Raw genomic sequence first — 24,270 nt, 5'->3', positions numbered from 1 at the left:
TTCTCACCTCCAAACCATCTACTGTTTTCCCAACTCTGAGGCAAAGTCTATGAAGAATCTTTATGAATGAGTGATAATGTCTGGTAGAATGAGGCTACATATCTACATTTTTAGGGAATATCTTAATTCTCCCAGCTCTCTTCCTCCACCCCCCCCCTTAAAAAAAAAATAGACTCCAGGGAGATGAACACATCAGTAGAGATCTTTTAAAAAATCTGCTCTTTTGGTGCATTGTGACCTTGAGAAGAATTCACCTACTCCCTTTGCACTCCTAGAGAAGATGTGTGTGTGAGTTCATCCAATAGGCACTGCCCTAGATTGTCAATACTCCTCATCCCCACAGGCACAGAGGATCGATGCTGCAAGGAGACTTGGAAGCTCCTGTATGTGTCTCTTCCTGGCACAGACGTTGCCTTTTCCTTTAGGGTAACAGAAAACATATTTTCTAGTTCCACTAAAACCTTGTAAATATTATACAAGGTATGCCAGATTCAAGTGATTAGCTAGTATTAAGATCTTGTAAATTGTACTGAGATTCTATTAATTTGAATAAGTTGGTACACAACTTTCCTGGGGAAACTAGAAACTAATTCCTTTCATCACATTACTGTTGTAAAAAAAAAAAAACAACAACAACAACAACAACAACAACAAGCCTGTATATGTCACTATACACATGATGGATGGAGAATGAGAAGTAAAATATTAACCATCAGACCTACAACTATCATATTGATTCTTTCAAGATTATCTCCAATTTATCTTGCATTTATTTTGTTTATACATAGCTTTTTGCATCTTATCTGTACCATTAGATTGTAAGCTCCTTGAGGGCAGAGATTGTTCTTGCCTGTTTTTTTCCCCTATATATCCTTGGAATTTGACTCTGGGCCTAGGACATAACAGGAATTTATTAAATAAATGTTGACTGATGAGTCAGGAGCCCTATGGCTATATGGAAAGGACAAACATACAGTTTTGTCTTGTATATTGTACATTCCTTTTCTGGTACTTGGATCCCTATCAGAGTAAATGGATTTATAATTTTTAAAAGTTTATGAAACTCTTTCCTAACAATAACCCTATGATGCAGGTAATTTAATGCAAGCATTATTATGCTCATTTAACAAATGAGAAATCCGAGATCAAATAACTTGCTCAGGAGTCACATAGCCAATAAGTGAAGGGATGAAGATTCTAACTTAGGTTTTCTGATCCACTATGGCATGCTGCCCATTTTTCAAATATGTTTTTATTAATTTGTAATAATGAAACAAGAAATAGTAACGTCCTGCCTTCTTGGATGTTTTTCTAGCATCAACTCAACTCAGCAAATAGTTGTTAATATTTTCTGCTATGTGTCCTATTTCAATCTTTGTCATAGTATATCAAAAATCAACTTCTCAATATCTAACTTATTGTCACTTTGGGGAAAAAAGTATCCCAACCCCCAAATTCTTTAAGTACCTGTGATGTTAACATTTAAGAAATTTGGAGCTGATGTTCAGCCTACCTTGAAGAACCTTATTAAGGAAATTCTTCATCATGTAGATTGCTGTTGTATCTTCTGTTTTCACGTGATTGTCTGTGAACCAGCCATTCTCAGTTATGAGGATCTCTGGGTTGTTGTATTCCAGTTTAATCCACTTTAGTACTTCTCTTAAATTGAGCGATACATTTTGTCCCATTTTTGACATGGTGCTTGGAGGTTTGAAATTATTGGGTCCAAAGGAAAAGGCAAAAAAATCAGCTGTACCCCTCACTTGAGTTTTCTCAGCTTCAGAGAACTGAGGGAGAAGTGGAAGTAATTTCTTCATTATTTTTGGATAGTCTCCATTGCCATGGATTGGGTTGGCAAACCATCCCATCACAGAAGTCATGGATTGTTGGCACTTAAGGACATCCAGATTGTTTTCTGATTTGTTTGGTACAATCCAGTGGGATCCCAAGGTGATCGATAACAAACCTTTCTGATGTGGCCGAAAGTTTATATTGTAGTTATGCCAGACTTCGGCGTGAGCCTGATAAGAAGAAAGTATTATTAGAACTTATTGTAGTACTACGTCAATAAATTTGTTTATGGAATATCCCTTCGTTGGCTGTATTAGCGACATGGAAATGGGAGGGAATTTTCATGGGGAATCCTGCATCGGACTGAAGTCTACAACTTCTGGCCCCACCTCTCTTGAAGCCAGAAGTGTGAAGGTGAATCTTATTTAATGAAAGAATTACACAGGGATATTCTTGCCAAGCCACAATCAAATCAATTACTTATTAAGTACCTACTGTGTGCCAACCACTATGCTAAACATTTTACCTACATGATCTTATTTATTCCTCACAACTATCCTGTCCCATGCTATTATTATTCTCATTATACTGTGTCAGAAACTGAGGGAAATACAGGTAAAATGACTCATCCAGAGTCACATAGTTAGTGTTAGAATTTGAATTCAGGTCTTCCTGACTTCAGGCCCAGCTTTCTGTGCATTATGGTGCCATTTAACTGCCTCTGTTAGGGAATACAATAAAGAAATAACATTTGTATTGGTCAACCTGCCATCTGGGGGAGGGAAGGAGGGAAAGGAGGGAAAAAATTGGAACAAAAGGTTTTTGTCAATGCTGAAAAATTACCCATGCATATATCTTGTAAATAAAAAGTTATAATAATTAAAAAAAGAAATAACATTTGTAAAAAGCTTAGCACATAGTAGATGCTTAATAAATGACTATTCCTTCTGTCCTTTCTTTAATCATTCAAAGAGTATTATTCATTAAACCCTGTAATAATACTAGACAATGTGAGTCACTTATAGCAAATGAATCAAACACTCAGAGGGATTGGGACAAAATTAAAATGTAATTGGGAAATATTTAATGAAGTAAGCAAAAATACAATAGAATATAGATAATGTTACTATGTATTTTTCTAAGTCAATATGTAGGCAACAGGACTCTTGGGTATGACTGAGTTTCTCTTTTTTTCTATTTGAGTTTGGCTAAAATGGTTTTCTTTGACATTAGGGATTTTAAAATATTGTTGGGAAGATAGTATTCAAATTCACTAAACAAATTAGGGAATAATATGATAATAATTTATATGTATAATAATAGCTTTAATATTTGCAAAGTGCTTTATGTGTATTATCTTATTTGATCCTTTCAGTTACTCTATGAAGTAGGTGTTGTTATTCCCTATTTTATAGATAAGGAAACTGACGTTAAGAGAGTTTCATCTCTTTAGATCTAGAAATGTCTCATCAAGTCTAACTCCTCATTTTACAAATGAGGAAACTGAGGCAGAGAAGTTAAATGTCTTATGTAGATTTACATAATATCTGAGGCAGAATTTGAACCCCAGGCTTCCCAAGTGTAGTTCCAATATTTGATTAATTAAATGCCTGAAACTTCCTATACTAAAACATTGAAATGAAAAACAAAACAAGATGTCAAATGTACGGCACAGATAATAAATGGCGATTTGGGTGGTGAAGGAGGGAGGGAATCATTGACTAAAGTTACCATGATAGGCTTTATGAGAGAGACAGCTTGCCATGTCTCACTATACAGAATCTGAGAATTCACATACTGCTTTAAAGCTGTATACATTAAGTAGTATATTATTGTTGTTATTTTTTCGTGTTAAACTTCCAGTGTGAGATTCTGAGATTCTAGGACCAGTTCTGATTGGCTCTGAAGTTCAACATTTAATATTGGGAAATTATCTCTATATAACCATATATCTAACCATACACACATTCTCATTCTCTCTCCCTCTCTCTCTCCCTCTCTCTCTCTCTCTCTCTCTCTCTCTCTCTCTCTCTCTCTCTCTCTCACACACACACACACACACACACACACACACACGCAGCTAGAGAGAGACAAAGAGGTTCTTAGTAAGCCTCCTGAGAAGTAGAACTGATGATCTTAATGGAAGCTTCCCTGTTCTATGTTTGGAATCACTACTGATATTTAGACTTTTTAGTAAGAATTCAAAAAATTCTCTGTCTTTATTTTATAAATCCGTATTTGTCCTCAGCAGACTTAGGTATTTGTGGCTGGTTTTAGCCATAGTAAAGATAACCTGAACAATGAGATTTTAGTCTCATCAGAGCTTCCTTCCAAATACTAAGCTTACAAGGCAAACAAGAGTTTTCAGGCTGAAATCCAAACAGCATCATATTTTAAAATTTAAGCTGTTATAGAACTAGTTCTGGCCATCGCAAGGCTTCTTGAAAGTTTCTTGTTTTGTAAGCTTGTTGGCTTTCCTCTGCTATTAGATCCCAGACTCTAACCCCTAGCCCACTGTTGAAAATCTTGAGAATATTCTATCCCACACAAATGTGAGACACAAAGCAAATTCATCACCCATTCCTACTAGACTTAACATGAATCTCGTGGTAGCTAATGATGTTTCCTTCACTGGGATATGTAAAAGTTGACATGCAAGCAGAAGGAATGGTAAAACCTTGGTTCTTGGTTGAAACGCAGCAAGCATTGGCTCCCATAGGGCTTTTCCAATGAGCTTTCTAAGAAAATTATCTACACTGTATATACTCTTCACTGGGTGACCTTAATGTACTTTGGAGTTTCTTTCACCTTTTTTTTTTGGGTTATTTGAAGAGGCTATCACTGTATCTAAGGTCATCTTTACTTTGGATTGGAGAGAGCTTCTCTATTCACATGCAAAGAAGGGGGATGGGTTTGGAAGCACCCTGGTAGAAGTTTATAGTATTTGCCAAATATCAAGGTGAAAGTATTCCTTACAGATAATGAGTTTGATATTTTTAGTAAAACCTATTTGCTGCTTCTAATCTGTAGCTCATCAGGTGGTCTACAGGGGAAAAAAAATTTACTTCTGTAATTTTGTACCATGAGCATTACACAACAGCTTTTTTATGATTCCCCCCCTCCCCTCCCCAAGGTTACCATTTCTCTTGTACAAGGCCATCCACCTTTGGAATGATTGATTTAAGTTAGCTTCAACCTTTGTTCTTTGGATTCAGTAGCTTAAAGGGGAAGTTAGCAGGATTTTTTCCTTCAGCTGGCTGTTAGGTGCTATGGCATCAGAGAGACTGAGTTAATTTCTCATCCTGTTCTTTCCTATATCAGTATGGCAGTTCCCTTTGATGTTGTTGTTTGTTTCATGGCCAGATGAGATCAAGTAGCTAACCTGATCTTAAAATCAGAAGTGGAAAAAGGGATGGGTATCAGGAAGAAATCAGAACAATTGGGTGAAAAGGAAGAGCTGTGTAAGAGATGAATTTAATACTAAGGAATTCGTCTAAATCTGACTTGGGCATATTTATTGAGCTCTCGGTTTAGCCACCTTAATACCTGAGGAATCTTGGGTAAATCACTTTACCTCCTTAAAACTCAGGTTCTTCCTTTATAAAATAAGAGGATTAGAGCTCTATGGCTCCTTGAAGCTTTTAATTTATGATCTATGAACTCAAATGTTAAAACATTTAAAGGTGCCCCCAATCATTAGTCAAAAGTCAAGTCTCTAAATCTAATTATTTTGCTCATATTCAAAATTTCCTTAAAAATAATTGCATTTCAAGTGTAATAATTAACATTTGACTTGCTTTTGGAGTTGGTTTGGCTCTGCACTTAAACGCCAATTCCAGTGAGGGCCAGCCAGGACTCTGTCTTATTTTCTCCATAGCATCTAGCACACTGCAGTACATGTCAAAGGGTAGAGATAGGAATGGGATCTGTGATTTCATAGGTATAGGGAACTTTCTGGTGAGGAAACTCCCCTCACTAAACCAGATCAACACTTTCTCTGCAATTCAGTCTTGGTTGCCTAGAGAGTACTAAGAGATTAAGTGACTTTCCCAGATGTGTGGGAGAACTCACAGGGCTTAATGTGTTGATTAATTGACTGATTGATTTGTTAAGTGAATGAGTGAGTGAACAGATAAATTCATGCAGGAGAGAGAGTTACTTTTATATAGTTTCTTTCCTTTGGCACTAAAAGAACAGATATAATGCCTAGAAAACAAAGCCAATGTCACGAGAGCTGTTTTTCTCTTTACTGTACTTCTAAATCTTTTTCTTTTTAAACGATAAAATTTATTTATGAAAATATAAACCTGTAAAACTGAAATGTTCAATTCAGGATAAAGTTACTTTAGCTATAAGATTTTTTTTTTTTAATGAGCTTAAGCAACTTTTTAGGGAAAAAATTAAGAACTTAATGTACATTAAATTATTTACATTATTTCACTTTCTCTTCTGATCTTTGTGTGAATACATTTTTACAAAACTATAATAAATATGAACCAACTACATCCTGCTCTGCCTTTTTTACTTACATATTTCTATTAACAACATAGTTCAAGTCATTTGTGAATCCATTTTTAAGTCAGTACCTCAGAACATCAGGGCAGCCAAGTCTGAGTACAGACAACTGGATACATACACAACATCTGACATATTGGGCTTCTATGACCGGCTGCCTTCCAGCTCCACATTGGGTTTTGCACAATCTGTTGATCATTTCTCCTTATTGATTTTTCATGCTGCCAGATGCTTTAGTAAATGCATGTTAATTCATTCTCGTGAAACACTTTTGATGAATTTCCAATATGATAAATTATATTTGGAATCAATGGCCAGCAAAATCAGTTACAGAGTGAAATTAATTGTCGCCAAAGGAGGAAGTCAAAGCAATTTCATTTACTTTGACAAAATGGTGGTAAGATTAAAATGATCACGAAAATTTAGCAACTTTTTCTTCATCTTTGCCTAATTGAGGTTTGTAGGTGGACAACTTTGGACTCATCGCTTATTTATTTACTTATTTATTTTGGGGGGAGCCTTTTGATTCCTTGCTTTTTAATTTTTTAATTTAAAATTTTTTTGTTATTTTATTTTTTGATTTATTGCTTTAAAAAAATTCAGTTGATAGAGTTGTACATCTTTCTTTACTGAAATTGCTTCATTTCTTTTGATTTATTCCACCATCTCTCACTCTCTCACTCATTCAGTATTTCTGAACCTAAAGTCTAGACTCACATTAATTACAATTGCTAGTGGTGTATCAAAAGCTAGCCTGGAGTAGTTACTATTAGATGCTAAGTCCCGAAAGATTATGGGAATACTGTTGCCTTAAATGTTGACATGACCTTGAAATTCTCTTTTCTCAGCAAGAGCTGTAACTAGTAATCATGACAAGTGAGGCAAAAATTGACAGGAGGAGGGGAAAGAGGAGACAGGCCTCAGAAAAAGGCTCTGGCCCTTGGTTAGAAGGCCCATTGCAGTGGCAGAGACCTTGGGAACACCTAAGGCTGCTCTTGAAGGAGGGAAAACCAGTAAGTGGTTTTCATGTGAGTCACTAGGAAGGAGGTGCATTTGTACTGAAGAGTGGGTAACCAATCAGTCAACATTTATTAAGTGCCTACCGTGTCCCAGGCCCTGTGTTAAGTAATGGGCGATAAAGTTACAAGACAGTCATCCTTCTCAAGGAGGAGCCAACCTTCAAATAATTATGAAGGATCAGATCGATTCAGTTTATTCATGGTGGATGGAATATATTAGGAAATACTTCTTTGCACTAGCTGAAGGGTCCCTGAAATGGGATGAAACAATATGAGATATTTTCTTGTTTTATCGGATTCATTATCTCAAAGTGGCTACCTTCCATGAGCATAGTTCGTAACTCACACATGTCTTTTCATTCTGTTTGATTCTAGTTCATAGCTTCCCATTAATCTTCCCTCAAAGACTCCTAGGGATGCTATAAGGCTCCAGTGAGTTAGTGGACTTAAAGCATTTTGCCATCTTCAAAGCATTATGTACATACCAATTGTTATTATTTTAATTACGATTATTGTTATTGTTTTTAGTGGCTTATAGTCACTGTCCTCCAATCTGATGATGGCTTTATTCCCTGTGCCTGCTGAGCTCACCAGTGCTTATAAGAACAAGACGGGTGTTTTAGAACATGTTTATCAGCTGGGCTGTCTAGGGGAAAATATGCATACATATACTTTTTTTTAGTACATTGGTATTATAACATTTGTTAAAATAATGCTATGGATTAATAGAAATAGCAGAGAACCAGACAATTAAAATGTAAGTTATATAAAATCCCAACTAAAACCCAAATGTGTCTAATGTATTCGTTCAATAGCTAATTCAAAGCCCAAGAAAGATAACACGCTCAATATGATAAAGTACTGCAAAGCAATTGGCAATTTTCAGTTATCAAAATCATACATACTCTTTTAAACTTAATCTGCATTATTAACACTTTCATAAATCTAGACAATAAACAATGCAATAAACTTATTACCAATAAGCCAAGTCCTTTATAACTTGCAGATTTCTGAAATGTAAATGCTCATTTTCAAAATTAACAATTGGCTCTCCCAATCAGCTGAGAGCTAGCTCTGGGACACCCTAGATGATAGTCATATTCATTCACCCATTTTCAACCCATTACCTCACTCCCCCCTTTACCCCTCCATTAAACCCACAGTCCTCTGATTCCTAATTCCTTCGAGGAGAAAGAGCTGAGAAAAACAAGCTTAACAATAGAAGAGAGTCTTTTTTGCGATTATCTCCCTCAGTATAGCAAGAAAATATAGCAGGGTAGCAGCCTAGGGCCAGGGGGGCACAGAGGAGAGGAGTAATAGCAATAGGATGAAAGCCTGAGGCAGATGAAGGATTAGAGCATCATTGAAAGTTCAGGGTGTGGAAAGGCTACCAAGGATGGAAGAAGAGCATCAGTTGATGTAATGTCCCATACCCCTTGTCATGGCTCTATTCTCAGAACAGTCAAAATGTAAATTTTAAAAAATCTTTTAGAAAATATCCCTGTATCTCAATAATTTTATTTTGAATCTTCTAAATTCATGTTTTCTATTTATCGATTCTGTCATAATTTTTAGTTTTATATAGCTTTCCATTGCTTGAGCCTATTCAATCATCTTATTGATCATTTTCCTATAAATATATTTTCAAGTTATGTTTTGAAATATGTTGCCTATCCTTATTTTATTTTTAAAGATTTCCCCTGCAATCTCGTGGAAAATTAAGTCCTAACACATTTATTGCTTTTGAAATGATCATCCTACCTTGTTATCTGAAAGTGTAGTCATTATAGAATTCAAATATCAGTTTTAAGAGGACTGAATTGATCAAATGACTGAGTCAAAAATTAATTATGATAACAAACAGGAAAAAAGGGAAGAGAGTCCATAATTTAATTAAGTGAAGCATCTGTGGGTTTTCTCACATATTAGGAAACAGAGTAATAGAAATCAATATTAGCTAATTGATGCTTTGCTGAAGTTCTCCTTTGCCTAAGGGGCATTTACTTGCCAACTTTGTATGAGGTTTTAAGTTCTTTATTTTTATTATGTTAGTGATTATGAACTTGGTGCTCACAAGACAGAGCTTCAATCAGGCCAAATTGATCTAGATGGGCGACCTGAATGAAGCTTCTCATGGCAGCAAAAATAAAAACTAAAAACAAATAAATCATAAACTGTCAGCCAGTTCCATGTTGAACGACCTAGAATTTCAGAGTTGGGCACATATCTCATCTGCTCCTTGCCAGTTCTAAATTTTCTCTTTCAGACAGGCACTTTATCTCTTTTAGTCTCTTTTTTAAATTTAAGAGAGTATTTTATTTCTGTCCTTATTTGATTTTTAACAGAGAATCGAACAACTCAGTAGGTGATTCGGCTACGCTTCTGATAACTGGCATTACCCACCCAGCCAGAGCTTAGTCTCCAGGAGAACAAGATTTCTGTGTGGCCATCTGGCAATCAGAAGCTTTTTGGAAAGACTCCAGGAGACTCCCAGGAAAGTTAGGACTTTTGGCAAGACTAAGTAGCCCGGTTGTTAGTCTTGTTTGGGGAACTCTCTTGAACCGGAGATCATCTGAAATCACTAGAGTATTGCTATATCTCACTATCAATAGAATGACAAAGTTCAATAGAACGACAAAGCTGGATTTCAATTTGGACGACAGCTCACTTAGAAAATCACTGAGAGTTATGATTTTTTTTTCCCCTGAGGCAATTGGGGGTAAGTGACTTGCCTAGAGTCACACAGCCAGGAAGTTAAGTGTCTGAGGTCACATTTGAACTCCGGTCCTCCTGACTTCAGGGCTGGTGCTCTATCTATTGCCCCACCTAGCTACCCCAAGAGTTATGATTTTGATTTTAACATTTGATATACACTGTGGTATTATGCCTTTTCCACTTTCCCCACTCCTGCAACAGATGGGGTTCCAGTTTAGCACTCTCTTAAAGATAGAATTTATCAATGGTACTTTCAGTTCTGGACAGCCCTGGAATCATCTTCCTGAATTCAAATCTGGTCTCAGATACTTACTAGCTGGGTGACCCTGGGCAAGTTACATAACTCTGTGTGCCTTAGTCTCCTCATATGTAAAATGAGCTAGAGAAGAAAATGGCCAATTACTCAAACATTTTTACCAAGAAAATCCCAAATGGGCCACAGAGAGTCAAACATGAGTCAAAAACAACTAAGTAGCCATAACAACTTTCAGTTCTGCTGTTTTCTAAAGGAAACATATAGACTAGTAATGAATAAAGTAAAGCAATTACTCTACATTTATCTAAGTTCCTTTCAGTTCCCCTTATTTTCTCTTTCTTACTGCCAGCCATTTTATTTGAATAATCAAAGCTAAAGATTTAAAAAAAAATTTTTTTTTTGTACCAAAACCAAATGAAATCTAAGCTTTCTGCCTGTGAGCTTAATTGCCTTAATCTCTCATTTTCATCTGTTCTCTCCTCCCAAAGTTTCACACCTTTCAGAAAAAGACCAAGGAAGGATGGAAATCAAAGTCCAATTAGTCTCCATCCTAATCTGGTCAGTCATTTTTTGTCACTCCATAAAAAGTCACATTGGCATCACAAACAGGAAGCTAAGGGACTTGATGATAAAAGCATAAAAATAGCATCCAATAAAATGAAAAAAGAAATAAGCAATAAACTTCTAACCTTTTGTTTAAAACTGTCATAAGCTGTGCTGTGATTTCACTGGTAGGTGGTACTTCCAGTTTTTCCTATTGCAGCCCAGCAACTGTTCTGTGATTTACAAGGTTTGAGAGCTTTCTGGAGGGCTGAGAGATTGCACAATTTGACATTGGTCTGCTGGAAGCTGAAATAAATTCTTTTTTTTTTTAATTAAAATTTTTTTACTTTTTTTTTTTTTTTTTTTTTGTTGTTGTTGTTTTTGAGACAGATTCTCTAGAACCTGTTGTTAAATTTTTATTGTGAGGCTCAGGCACAGGCTGTACATCAGAGCTTGATTTATTGTTTTCTTAATTTTCTAGATTTAAGAAAGTGATGTTTGACAAAATATAGATTTAATGCAGATTAAATTTACAAGTGTGTCCTGGGTTACAAAAAGATGGTTGTTAATTATTTTACTAGCACACCCCTGACTTGAACCCAGATGTCCCTGATACTAAGGAAAGCTTTCTAACAAATAAACATGAGCCTCTCCAGCTATATATTTGCTATTACAAATACCAAAACAATAGAGTACACCCAAATATTGAATCTAAAGTTTGATGTTTTTTAATAACTGGCTCAAATCATATTACTCGATCTGATTAATCTCCTTAATTCAGGGAATTCCATAATTAATACTTCTTTCTAAAATTCTCTACTTGCAGAATATGGAACTATGGGATGAGTGCTAGATTTTGAGTGAGTGGTTTTAGGTTTAAACCTTAGCTCTATTAGTTATTACTTGTGTAGCTTAGGGTAAGTTCTATATCATAAAATCTCTCTGGGCCTCAGTTTCTCCATAAAATGTCTGAGATGGCTTCTGTGGTCCTCTCTAGTGCTATGATTTACAGTTTGAACATCCCATTGTTTTTTCTACCACTAGCCTAAACATGAAACTTTGTTAATATTCAATAATTCTGATTATATATTTTTCTTTAAACATAGAGTTTTCTTGCTAAGTTCTTTTTTATTGAATATTTAATTATTTCTAAGACTGAGTTTTCTTGCTAAGTTCTTTTTTTTAATTAAATATTTAATTAAAAGAATTATCACACAAATATTAACATACTATTTTTCAACAGTTCAACACTTTACTATATAAGCCCCTTTAATAGCTGGTACATTTTTCCTTATTTATTCATGATATTTTCTGATCCAGTTGAGCTCAATTTTTTATGAACACTTATGAGAATGTTCATATTGAATCAAGCTGTTTAAATAGAACAGCAATATCATTCACAGCATATTTATAATTACATTTATTTAAACTTTTGTTAATCATTCATCTAACTACAATTTTTTTCTACTTAATGGATAGTTGGAAAGAGTAAATGTTGCTTTGCTAAAGGATTTATAATGGTTTTTTGTAGTCCAACTGTAGCCTATTAATTTCCTACCTGAAATGTACATAACTAAATGTGGAATTTTGATGATTGAAGCCACCTTTGGGACTTTTATCCACACAGCAAAATTTAAGTCCATTTATGCACATTTGACTAATAAGCTTATGGTTGTTCATTAGTTCATTTATTCAATAAATATTTATGAAAGGTATGCTATAATACTGGTTTTTAACCCATTGGTCATTAATTCTTGGTGATATATCTGTAAAGTCTCTTTTCCCTGGAGGCCTTTAGATATTAAGAGGAGTGATTGAGAAGCTTTTAAACTAAAAGTGAAGAGTAGGGAGAAAATTATCACATATATCACGAAGCTAAATATCGCAGAGAATCCCAGGTACAGCACAGAGAAAATAAACATAAAATATCTATACCATTGTCTCTCTGATATGAAGAGACAATCAAATTCTGCATCAAAAAAACGACTAAAATTTCAAAAAAGGTGAGAGGAACAGTTATTCACAGGAGATAAGCAAGAAAAAAAGGGGACAGAATTAGAAAAAAATTTGCCCAAGTAATTTGGAGGCAGGTTTCTGATTGCTGGAAGGAAAATTTCCTAATAATTATAACTGAAGTTATTCAAAAGTGGTAGATGGCTGCCTCAAGAAGGGGTGAATTTCCCTTTACTGGAAGCCTTCAAAGAGAGATTAGACCACAAATTGGCTCTATCATAAGGGGCATTTCTGTTCAGCTGCAGGTTACATTACACGACTTCTAAGCCCATCTAATTCTGAGATTCTCTAAATTTCTAGTTCTAAATGTACTGTGAAGTAAATATGGTACTACAAAAAAAAAAAAAAATCCTCCCAAACAAAAACTAAAGGATAACTAATTAGTATAATACTTTAATCAGCTAATTGATATAAAAACATATACTGTCAAAGACCTTGGGTCCTCAAACATCATTTTGCATCATATTTATGAGAACTTAAAATTTTTATCAAATAATTAAAAACCATAATTAGGAGATTTTGTGCCTTGAGCCAAAAATTACGTACTTTTCTCTAAACAAGTGGCCTGAATTCCACCTGTCTATCAGCCCTGGATAAAGATACTACCACATGGGGAGGTGATGAGTGTTTCCTTCAGGCCCATCACTTAGTGGACATTTGTTTTAACTAAGTATTCTGGTGCTGCTGAAGGACCATGAGTGCTGGAAATAGCCTTTAAATTCAACACCCAGAAGAAAAACTCTTGTTGAATATGATCAACCATCAGTCTTGATGACTGTGATCCAGCTGCCAAACATTTCCTTTTGTTTAATATCACAGTAAGCATTTTTTTTTTAACTATTTGGAATAATTGTCTGAATACTTTTAATTTTACATTAATTTACTGGCAGATTCAGCAGGAGACAAGTGTCTCTCAGTTCTTGTCAATTTTTTGGAGGGGAGTGTAGAAAATAAGAAGTTCCCTTTTTACTATATCATTTGTTGGGAACTGTTCCTCAATGACAGGAACAAAAAGAAGGAAACAAGTATTTATATTTATTGGACTCCTACCATGTTTCAGACATTGGAATATCATCACAATTGATCATCAAAACTACACTGGGAAGTAGGTACCTTTATTCCCATGTTAGAGTTGGCAAAACTACTGCAATTATTATCTCGTTTGATCCTTATAACAACACTGGGAGATATCATCATTTCTATTTTACATATGAGGAAACTGAGGCAGACAGAGATTTTTTTTTTTAGTGACTTGCCCACTAAAGAATGTATGAGGCTAGTTTGTCCCGAGGTCTTTGTGCTTCTAGGCTCGGCCTTCTATCTGGCCATCCAGCTACTTAGGAGGCACACCTATTAATTATTTAGCTAAACAGTTTTGTACACAGCCCATTAATCTAATAATCCAGTAACATCCAGAGTGGATTCACAGTTGGTAACACAGTAGACAGAACTCGGAGCTTGAAGTCAGCAAGACCAGAGTTAAAATCCAACCTCAGACGTAGCACAGTGTTAGGCACATAGTAAGTGCTACACAAAAGGTTAGCTATCATTATTATTTTATGGCCTCATTTCCTTGTGCTATTTAAATTTTAAAAAAATTAATATGACAATTGTAGAGTTTTTTTCTTTGTAACCAGGAGCTGACTGAAAAACGAACCTATAAATTCATTTTAAATTATTAATCCCTTATTATGAATGTTAGAAAGTGCTAGGGTGCAATGTGAACCCTAGGGTGCTAGGGTTTAATTTTATTCCTTTCAGGTTCCCACCTGACATTAGATTGCAATTCTTTCTGATCTGTGGATAGTTGTCCAAATCAGCTTTATTCTGTAGCAATAAAACAACTGGTTTTATACTGCTAATGGTATTATAATACTAATGATATTTGCTCTCTTATTGGCAAAATGATGTGATAGGTAATATGTATATTATTATGGTTATTTTATATCAGAGAAACTGGCTTCATGAGTTTGAGTGATTCTCCTAAGGAGATGAAGTGAATCTCCCAGTTCATAAATTCAAGCTTCTGACTCCAAGACCCAACACATTTCTACCCTACTTCTTATGAAAGCCTCTCTTTGACTGCTTATTGGTGACTAACACAACATATTACTTCACCTTATTTCTAATGGCTCCAGAAGAGCCTGGACTATACTGGCTTATATATCTTAATGTATTTCTGAAACACTGGCAATGTTATTATGTGGTAGCAAAAGGCAATGGCAAAGAAGGCTTAAGCTTAAATCATACTGGTAGTAACTTCACAATTGTTAGTTTTCTCTTGAGATTCTTACACCCTATTTTTAGTAATATTACCATAGTTTTAGGATGGATACAGTATGAAAATATTTATCTTAATAATAAAATTATTAATAGAAAGTAGTGACTGTGATTTGCTTTTTACATTTTGAAACAAACCATTTATAACAAGTTCAATATAACAATGTGTATTGATGCATATGCGATTCAATCCAAGTATTTATTGTTTATTGGGATAGCCTGATAAGTATTGACACAGTCCCTCAAAGAATCTAGTTGGAGAGAGGCAAAAGGAATAAAGTCCACCCAAAGACTAAAGAAAATGTAGACAGGCTTAGAGAGGGGGGAGGTAAGGGAAGGACAGAGAAAAATTTAGAATACAAAGTTTTACAAAAATGAATGTTAAAAACCATTCTGCCGTGTTTAGAAAAATAAAATGCTATTTAAAAAAAAGAAAATGTAAACAGAAATGACCTATTTGGTGACAAAGCTTTATAAAAATATAGAGAACTCTATAATTTATGAAGTGGACTTTATGATTAAACTATTAGCAAACTAGCTAGGTAAAACTAAAAACGGAGGAAAATTTCCCCATTGAAGTAAATGCAAAGTATTTTCACTAAAAGGCTCTAGTGTATACAGTAAGTAGCTTCTCTGGTTACTTCTACAATGTAGGCTTCTTAAATGAGGAGGTCCTGAAATAAATTAAGATCATAGTAGAGAATCACAGACCCATCAAAAATATTTGTAAGCTTAGAGGAATTAACAATAATGCAATGAAAAGTAAAGTTGGAAATTGAGATTAGATATTCTGAGAAGCCAGGTTTAGAATGTCATTCCTAAACCACATTTTTTAAGAAAAATGCATGGCAGAATACCTTGAAATTCCATGATTTTGTGATTTTTAAAGATAAGAATTGGCCAAGAGTCTAAATTTTGGCAAATGAGTCTGCAGAGCTTCAGTAAGAGCATATTGACTTTAATAAAGTTAAAATAGTCAGCCTATTTTGTCTAGTAATCAATCTAATCTAGAGCAGCCCAAGAATTATAGTTCATAAATTTCCACTATCCCCAGGAGAAAAAAATTCTTCACACACAACAAATTGTACCTCAAGTTTGCTCTGCTTATTCTAAATCTGTCTCCAAATGAGGGGAACTTTGGTAGGATTTTTGTTAGTAGTGTTTTTGATTTCTGAAATGTGACTTCATTACATGGTAACTAATTCTGGGATTAGCAGATACAGACCAGCTCTGGGTAAACAGTAATTTAGAGAATTCCCTTGAAGGTGTGGTGGTGGATTTAGATCTGTCTAATCAAGTCAGTTAGTTACACAACCACTTTAACCTATCCTGTGTCCTTAGGACCAGGACTAGATTAGGCCTATGTTAAGAAACTATCCCAGTGGGGAAGGTGAAGATCACTCTTTGCTGAATTCGAATGCCATCTCTTTAATTGACCTTGAAGTCCTTATATCTTGAACTGTAGGGGTGATGATCCCTCTATCTCTGTTGCCAGTAGGGTCTCCCTGATTTCCTGGAGCTGGTGACAGGTATCTTTACCCTTTGGTTTATCAGAGACAAAGACTGGGTCTGGCACCCAAAAGGAAAGGAGAAGAAAATTCGCAGTGGATTTTCAGTATCCTTCCCAGGTCATATTCTGTCAGCCAACAAGCAGTTATTAGTGCTTACTATGTGGCAGGTATGGTCCTGAGCTCTGGACAAAGACAAGCAGAAAGAGTCCTTGGCCTCAAGGAGTTTACATTTTAATGGAGGAAAACAACATATAAAAGGAAGCTGAAAGGGGTTGGGGTGACGAGAAAACATTCATATGCACAAAAATATGTATGGAAATTTTTTTTTGTGGTAATGGAGAAGTGAAAATTAAGAAGATGCCCATCAATTGAGAAATAGTTGAACAAATTATGACTTCCATATAATGTCAAAAGATCTAGAAGAAGGCCTCCAATCTATTGGGTGGATCCCTGAGGAGAATTTACAGGGAGTCACATAAGAAGACAAGATGTGATTGGATTTCAGTATGCATTATTGGAAGAGATATACACATTGATAAAATCACAGTGCCATCATTATCAAAGTATGAAATTGATGAGCTTATAGAGCCTGGAAATCTTAAAATATTAACTACAAATGATCAGTACCAAGGGATAACCAAGGCCATTAAGATGAACCACTAAGGAGGAGATCTCCCATTTCACCATGTGGAATTAGAAATTTTTTTTCTGTTAAAAATCACTTATCCTATAATAAGTCCTGAAGGAATTTCCCTAAGGGGAAAGGGAATTGGGACAACCTGGAGGCTTAAGTATCAAGTCTTCTTGGCATTTCAAATTATGAAACCATTAAGCTTTCTCTCCATTCTTCTTTGGTGTAGTCTATCACTAAGTAAAGTAACATGTTTCATGATATAGTTTTTATTGACCCAGAAATTATAATTCATAATCTTTAAATTGTGGTCAATTAAGTTTATCATTTAGGATTTTTAAAAAGATAAAAGAAATACTATGGAAGGCATAGTTGTTATTAAAATAAATCCTTGAATTTCAAACTATTAAAAAGCTTTCAAGGAAATAGAAATCTTAATTAGTTTAGAATATATTCTTTATTGTATGTCTATATTTAGATATGAGTGGATTAGTTTTTTTCTGTTAACTTTATTCCCTTTTGAAATTTAATTTTGTTAAATCTTAACATATTTATTTATACTCTAGGTATATGAAATGGAGAGGTATATAACAATCCTTTTCTATGCAAAGCTGATACTATCTATGAGATGGTGACTGAAATCACAACAATCTACTATCTACATAGATGGGTGTGGCTGGAAAGTGTGTGCATGGATACTTTTATGTAATAATTTTGTATTAATTATGTTATAATTAAGTAATATACAGAAAACATAACTAGAGTTACAGATCTATATGTTGAAAACTTATAAAGGGAATGATATTTTATTGTTCTTAAAACATTTTTAGTTTATATAATAGGCAATTAACTATTATAACAGAATTTTAATCTATTACTAGATTATATCACTTTATTATTAATCCTTTTTTAACCTCATTATCAAAATGTTCCAGATCTGATGCAAAATTTTAAATCTTTTTTCCTAGCCATTGGTAGATTAAATATGAAATTAAATTTTAGATTTTCTTTTTGCCATTGGAAATTGTGGAACCTCTTTTAAAAAGTACACTTTTACAAACTTTTCACATGTAATTATATAATTATTTTATAGAAATAGTATCTACATTCCTGTTTTTGTTCACATTTTCTCATTAGAATTGTAATAATTTAAATGTCTTTAAAAAGATGTGGCTTTTGATGTTTTCACTGCTTTAAGATAATAATACCCCAATATAGCCTTTCCTCGCTCACTTTACAATTTTTACCTAACTTTAACTTGAACACTTGAATTAAATGGAACTCACATTTTTTCTATTTAATAAAAAGCAAGGCAAATTAGAAATAATATAGTTCCAGTGTCTACATATAGAATTTTATACATGATTGCAGCTAAGCATCCCTAATCATAAACTAGAAATCATAAACTGCAGATTTTTAAGCATTTTTATTCTATCAGAATTCTGAAGTGGTTGGTTGGGGCTCTGGCAAGAAAAGATTCTTTTCTCTTTAGGAACAGAACTTGTATAACCTTTGCAGTGATCCTGCAGATGAAAACAGACATTTGTACTAATATCATGTGGAACTATGGATAGAGCTATGGAAAGAGCTTCTTTTAAAAAGCATAACTCAAAATAATACATTTTAAGAAACTAACATTAGCATTAAGAAATTGAATTTAAGACAAACTACAATTGAAAAAGACCAGAAATAGACAGTAGGTAATTCTGAAAAATAATGGCAAAGGGTGATGGCAGTTAAAAACAAATTTAAAATAAATCTTTTCCTAGCTTCATTCTCTAGTTCCACTAGACAATTACATTTTAAAAAAATCTGACGCTCTAACATGAAACCGGCTCTACTGTACCTTGATCAGGTTGTGTGCCACAGCATAAACAGCTGCTAAGTTCCCTTTCTCTCCTGGTGCATGCATACCTGTACCATAGCCGTGCCAAGCAATTAGATACGGGTTGTGTATTGTAATCCAGTATTTAACACGGTCCCCAAATGTCTGGAAACAGTAAGTCGCATAGTCGTTGAAAATCTTTATTATGGTTTCATTTTTCCACCCCCCATATTTTTCTTGTAATGCTAGAGGCAAGTCCCAGTGGTATAAAGTAACTATAGGCTCAATGTTTCTATGGACAAGAGAGTCGAGGAGGGTGTTATAGTATTGAAGTCCTTTCTCGTTGGCATCTGCTACTATCCCATCTGGAAAGAGCCTGGGCCAGGAAATCGAAAATTGATAGAAAGAAACTCCCAAAAACTCCAGCGCAGACAAATCTTTCCCCAGAAAAGCATAGCTGTCACTGGAGTCATCTGTGTTATTGACATCTCTGAGGTGTGTGCTGATGAAGTGATCCCATATCGAGGGTCCCTTACCATCTTTTTTCCAACTTCCTTCCACTTGAAATGCTCCAGTTCCTACACCCCAGAAAAAGTTTTTTGGAAAAGTGTCATAGAGAAACATCTGAGTTGCATTCATAGGATTCAAGATACGATCTTTTTTCCATATAGATTGTCCTTCTCCTGGGAATCCAGTAATGGTTCTTGTGAGGAAAAACGCCCAGAGGATGACAGAGCCTTTCAGTCCGTAGATGAACATTGTTTTCTTGTAGTGTGAATTTTTATAGTCAGTTTTCTTTCATTGTGCCTGAAGAAAATCCATTCATTCCCTGGAGATCCTGCTGCACAGTCTGCCTTCATTTGCCTCTAACTGCTGGACTGTCTTATCAAACCTTCAGCAAAAGCTTGTGATTGTAAAGGTCTGTCAATGATTAGCTTGAACTGTGAGACCCAGGATGAGTTACATAGAGCAATGTTATTTGACAGAGGTAATCTTCTTACAGTAACTAAGAAGTCTAGATATTATTTTATTATAATGGGAAATGTTAAACTATATAAATATAAAAATACTACCCTTGATTTTTTGTATGTTTAATTTGAGGTTAGAGAATCAATGTATTGAGGATGAACAAGAAAATGTCATGGATATTTTCTGTTCAAGCTTTCAAACTGACATGATTGAAAAAAATATTTTAGCCAGTTTTGAAGCACGATTATCAAACATTTCCCAATTTTACAGTTTTTTTAGGGGGAGTAGCTTGATAATTTTATCTTTAGGAAAATCTTAATATCAAATACAAATACTTAAGAAAAGCAAATTCTAACAAAAAAATTAAAGCTACACAATTTCTCAATATCTATTTGTGATAAGCTAATATTTCAGCACTAAAACATTTGTCTTCATTTGGAAAAAATAAAGGAAATAGATAATTGCCAAGGAATTGCTATTACATTGATTTATCCAGATAGCATCTAGATAAAATGTAAAGTTATTTACTAGTTTCATATTTAGAAACATGAAAAATATGAAGCTACTAGGAAGAAAAGAACAATTGTCTTCCAATGAATGTGCCTCGAAATTTATCATAATTATCATAATTTATGAATTTATGAAAGCAAGCTTTATCTAAGAGACTTGGGTAAAGTAGAATAAGGGTAAAACTAGTATAAACTCTCAGTTCACCTGTTCTGCTCTTGATCAATAAATGTTTATCGAAGATTTCTGGCTACAAGAGAATGTATTAAATGAGTATAAGATTCTCTGCTTTCCAGAAGCGAACAATATGGGTGAGGCTATAAGACACAGACAAAGAAAAGATAACTAAGAATACAAGGCATTATTTGTAACAGAGCTGTTCCCAAACTATTAATAATTATTTCTATAGTTGTAGACTCATGATTATAAAACTGGAAGGAAGCTTGCAGGTCAGTCTAATCCAGCTTGCTCAGTTTGCAGAAAAGGGAATGGAGGTCTTGAGAGGTGGTGACTTACCCAGGATCATACAGGTAGTCAGTGGTAGAATTAGATGCCAACTTTATTCTTTAATCAGTGAGGGCACAGTGCTTGATAGTCATGGGACTCCAGGTCTGAATCCTGAGTTTGTCAATTATTTCTTGTGGGACCTGGGACAAGCCATATAACTCTTTGCTGCCTCAGTTTGCCAACTGTAAAAAAAAAAAAACAAAAACAAATCTAGTTGATATAAAAAATCTCCTCTCTCTATCTAAACCTGGGATCCTGAGATTTCTCTGAGCTAGGTTACTTAATAAGATCTATTTTTAGTCCTAGGTTGCTGAGGTTATAGTGAATATTCTGCTGATCCTGGTAGCAGAAAGAGTGACAAGACGCTGTCTTAGGGCTTGTGTGCTGTGTGATTCTGGGCGAGTCATTTAGTTTATCTGTGCATCAATATCCTTATCTCAAAATGAAACGATTGGACTGAATGTTCTCTATCTCTATATCGGGAATAGTTCAGACCAGTGTTGTCAAAATGAGATAGAAATATTCCCTGTGAGAAACACAGATTAGAAAATAGCACATGACATTTATTGTATGTTCATTTATTTTATTAAATATTTCCTAATTACATTTTAATCTGTTTCAGGGGGAGAAGATACTCAGTAGTATCATGGGCCGCATGCAGTCTTTAATTAGAATGTTTCATTTATATACAATCTACTTTTTATAGATTGTGATCACTATAGTCTATTCAAAAACTATGTGACTAGCCAGAATTTATGGGATTTTTATGGAAACTTAAAATATTTGTTTACCAAACATGATTGAAATGGGGAATAAAGTTCTTGGTAGGAGTCAATATAGTAACTTTTAAAAATGATAGTACGATTATTCTTTTTTAACAGTGATTTTATGTTTGATTTTTTAAATTCTTTATTTAATAAATACCATCTAAAGTGAACATTTCCACGTTCCACTTTGATTTATCCAGATAGCATCTGGATAAAATGTAGTTATTTACTAGTTTCATATTTAGAAACATGAAAAATATGAAGCTACTAGGAAGAAAAGAACAATTGTCTTCCAATGAATGTGCCTCAAAATTTATCATAATTATCATAATTTATGAATTTATGAAAGCAAGCTTTATCTAAGAGACTTGGGTAAAGTAGAATAAGGGTAAAACTAGTATTAACTCTCAGTTCACCTGTTCTGCTCTCAATCAATCAATAAATGTTAATCGAAGATTTCTGGCTACAAGAGAATGTATTAAATGAGTATAAGATTCTCTGCTTTCCAGAAGCGAACAATATGGGTGAGGCTATAAGACATAGACAAAGAAAAGATAACTAAGAATACAAGGCACTATATGAGAAGTACAAAATGAATAGGACAGACATTACAAAGTAGAAGAGAAAAAGAGAATTATAAATGAGACCAAGAGAATCTGTATAATGTTTATATAATTTGCTTTTTTCTTCAATTTAGAATGACAAAATCAGAGATTTTGAGAGTGGGAAGACCCCTCAGCAACTTGCTAGCCCAATTCATACACACAAAGAAATCCCAACTATAACATTTCCCACAAATGGTCTTTCAGCCTTTTCTTGAAGACATTCAAGGAAGGGTAATCCACCTCTTCTCCAGGAAATCTAAATCATTTTTGGGCAACTCTAATTGTTAGAAAGCTTTTCCAGACATTGAGACTAAATTTTCCTCTTTGCTACATTTACCCATTATTCCCAATTTTCTTTTTTACCATCTGAGCTTAGTTCCTTTTACACATGACAGTCTTTCAAATATAGAAAGGCAACAATAATGTTCTTTTTGAATATTTTCTTTTTCTACCTCAACTCAGTTTCTTTCACTGATTCTTACATAGCATGGATTCAAGATTCTAGATTATTCTGGTTATCTGCCTTTAGAAGTTATCCGGATTATCATTGTCCTTACATCATCATGCTTAGAACTCAACCCAGATGAAGTCTGAGAAGGGCAAAATACGGTGGTTCTATCATATTCCAATTCCTGGAAGCCCCACCACTGTTTAGCACAATGTCTCTCTATTCATACTTCTCTCATCTTACACTTTATGAAATGGATTTTTTAATACCCAAGTGCAAGATTTTACATTCATTTCTATTGGATTTCCTCTTCTTAGATTCTTTCCAAAGTCCTAGTGTTTCCAAATTCTTTGGGGCCTGACTCTGTCATATCTTGTATTAGCTTTCTCTCCAAACTTTGAGTTCTCTGAAAATTTGATGAATGTGTCATGTATACCTTTACAAAAGCTATTGATAAAAATCTCAAGTAGCATAAGTTCAAGAGATCTCTGGGGAACTCCACTGTAGATCTCCTGCAACATTGACAATTGAACCTTTAACAACTATTCCTTGAGTCTGGCCATTCACTAGTTTTGAAATCATCTGATTGTATTATCATTTAAACCATACCTCTCTATCTTCTTCACAAGAATAGCATGAGATACTTTATCAAAAGCTTTGTTAAAATTTAGCTAAACTGTATCTATAGCTTTCTCTTCATCTAATAATATAGTAGGCTAGTTCAAAAAGAAAATATAACTTCCAAAGCTCCTCCTCTTTCCCTTGAAAATCCCTACCCTTCCATTTAAAAATTGTCATAAAACCAAAAATAGTCAAGCCAAACATTCCCACATTGGTTTTATCTATAAATATATACAGTATGTCTCATTCTATAGCTTGGATCCATTAACTCTTTTTCTAGAGATGGGTAGCATGTTTCTTCATCAGCCCTCTGGAATTATGGTTGGTCTCTGCACTGAACTCAGTCTTAAGTCTTTCTACACTGTTTTTCTTCACAGTGTTGCATAAATTTAAACGGGATTATTCAAGTCTTTTCAATTTATGTCTCTCAATAGTATTGGTAACTCTTCATAACCTAACATAGTCCCATTATAATTATTTTTTAACCCTGAAGCAGATTTTTAAGACTTGGAGAAAATCTTTTGCTACCTTTGTAACATTACCTTGTTCATGTAATCTACTGCTAAAAACAACAACAACAACAACAAAAAACAATTCCAATGAATTGTTTAGACTGGTCTACTCCCAGAAACTTTCCAGTAAGCTCTTTAGGGATCTGGCCTCTAGGTTGAGACATTATACATATTTATCAAGATTGGCAGTCTTGTGTGGTACATAGAGGTCTAACTTTGGAGTATTACAGAGCAA

At 34.4% G+C, this 24,270-nt stretch overlaps 1 protein-coding gene across 1 annotated transcript in view; it reads right to left on the bottom strand.

The window, feature by feature from the left end:
* KLB (klotho beta) overlaps positions 1-20,594 on the bottom strand; it is a 35,501-nt gene extending 14,907 nt beyond the window's left edge. Inside the window, exons 1-2 of the mRNA XM_003773316.4 lie at positions 19,121-20,594; positions 1,514-2,021 (exon numbers count right to left, since the gene is read on the bottom strand). Coding sequence (XP_003773364.4) covers positions 1,514-2,021; positions 19,121-19,858 — 1,246 coding nt within the window. The 5' untranslated portion in view covers positions 19,859-20,594. The remainder of the gene's footprint in view (positions 1-1,513; positions 2,022-19,120) is intronic.
* Between the last annotated feature and the right edge of the window lie 3,676 nt (positions 20,595-24,270).

This window comes from Sarcophilus harrisii, chromosome 6 (genome assembly GCF_902635505.1).
Source record: "Sarcophilus harrisii chromosome 6, mSarHar1.11, whole genome shotgun sequence".
Classification (NCBI taxonomy): Eukaryota; Metazoa; Chordata; class Mammalia; order Dasyuromorphia; family Dasyuridae; genus Sarcophilus; species Sarcophilus harrisii.
Note: the sequence above shows the minus strand (reverse complement) of the source record. Positions and strands in the feature narration are given on the sequence as shown.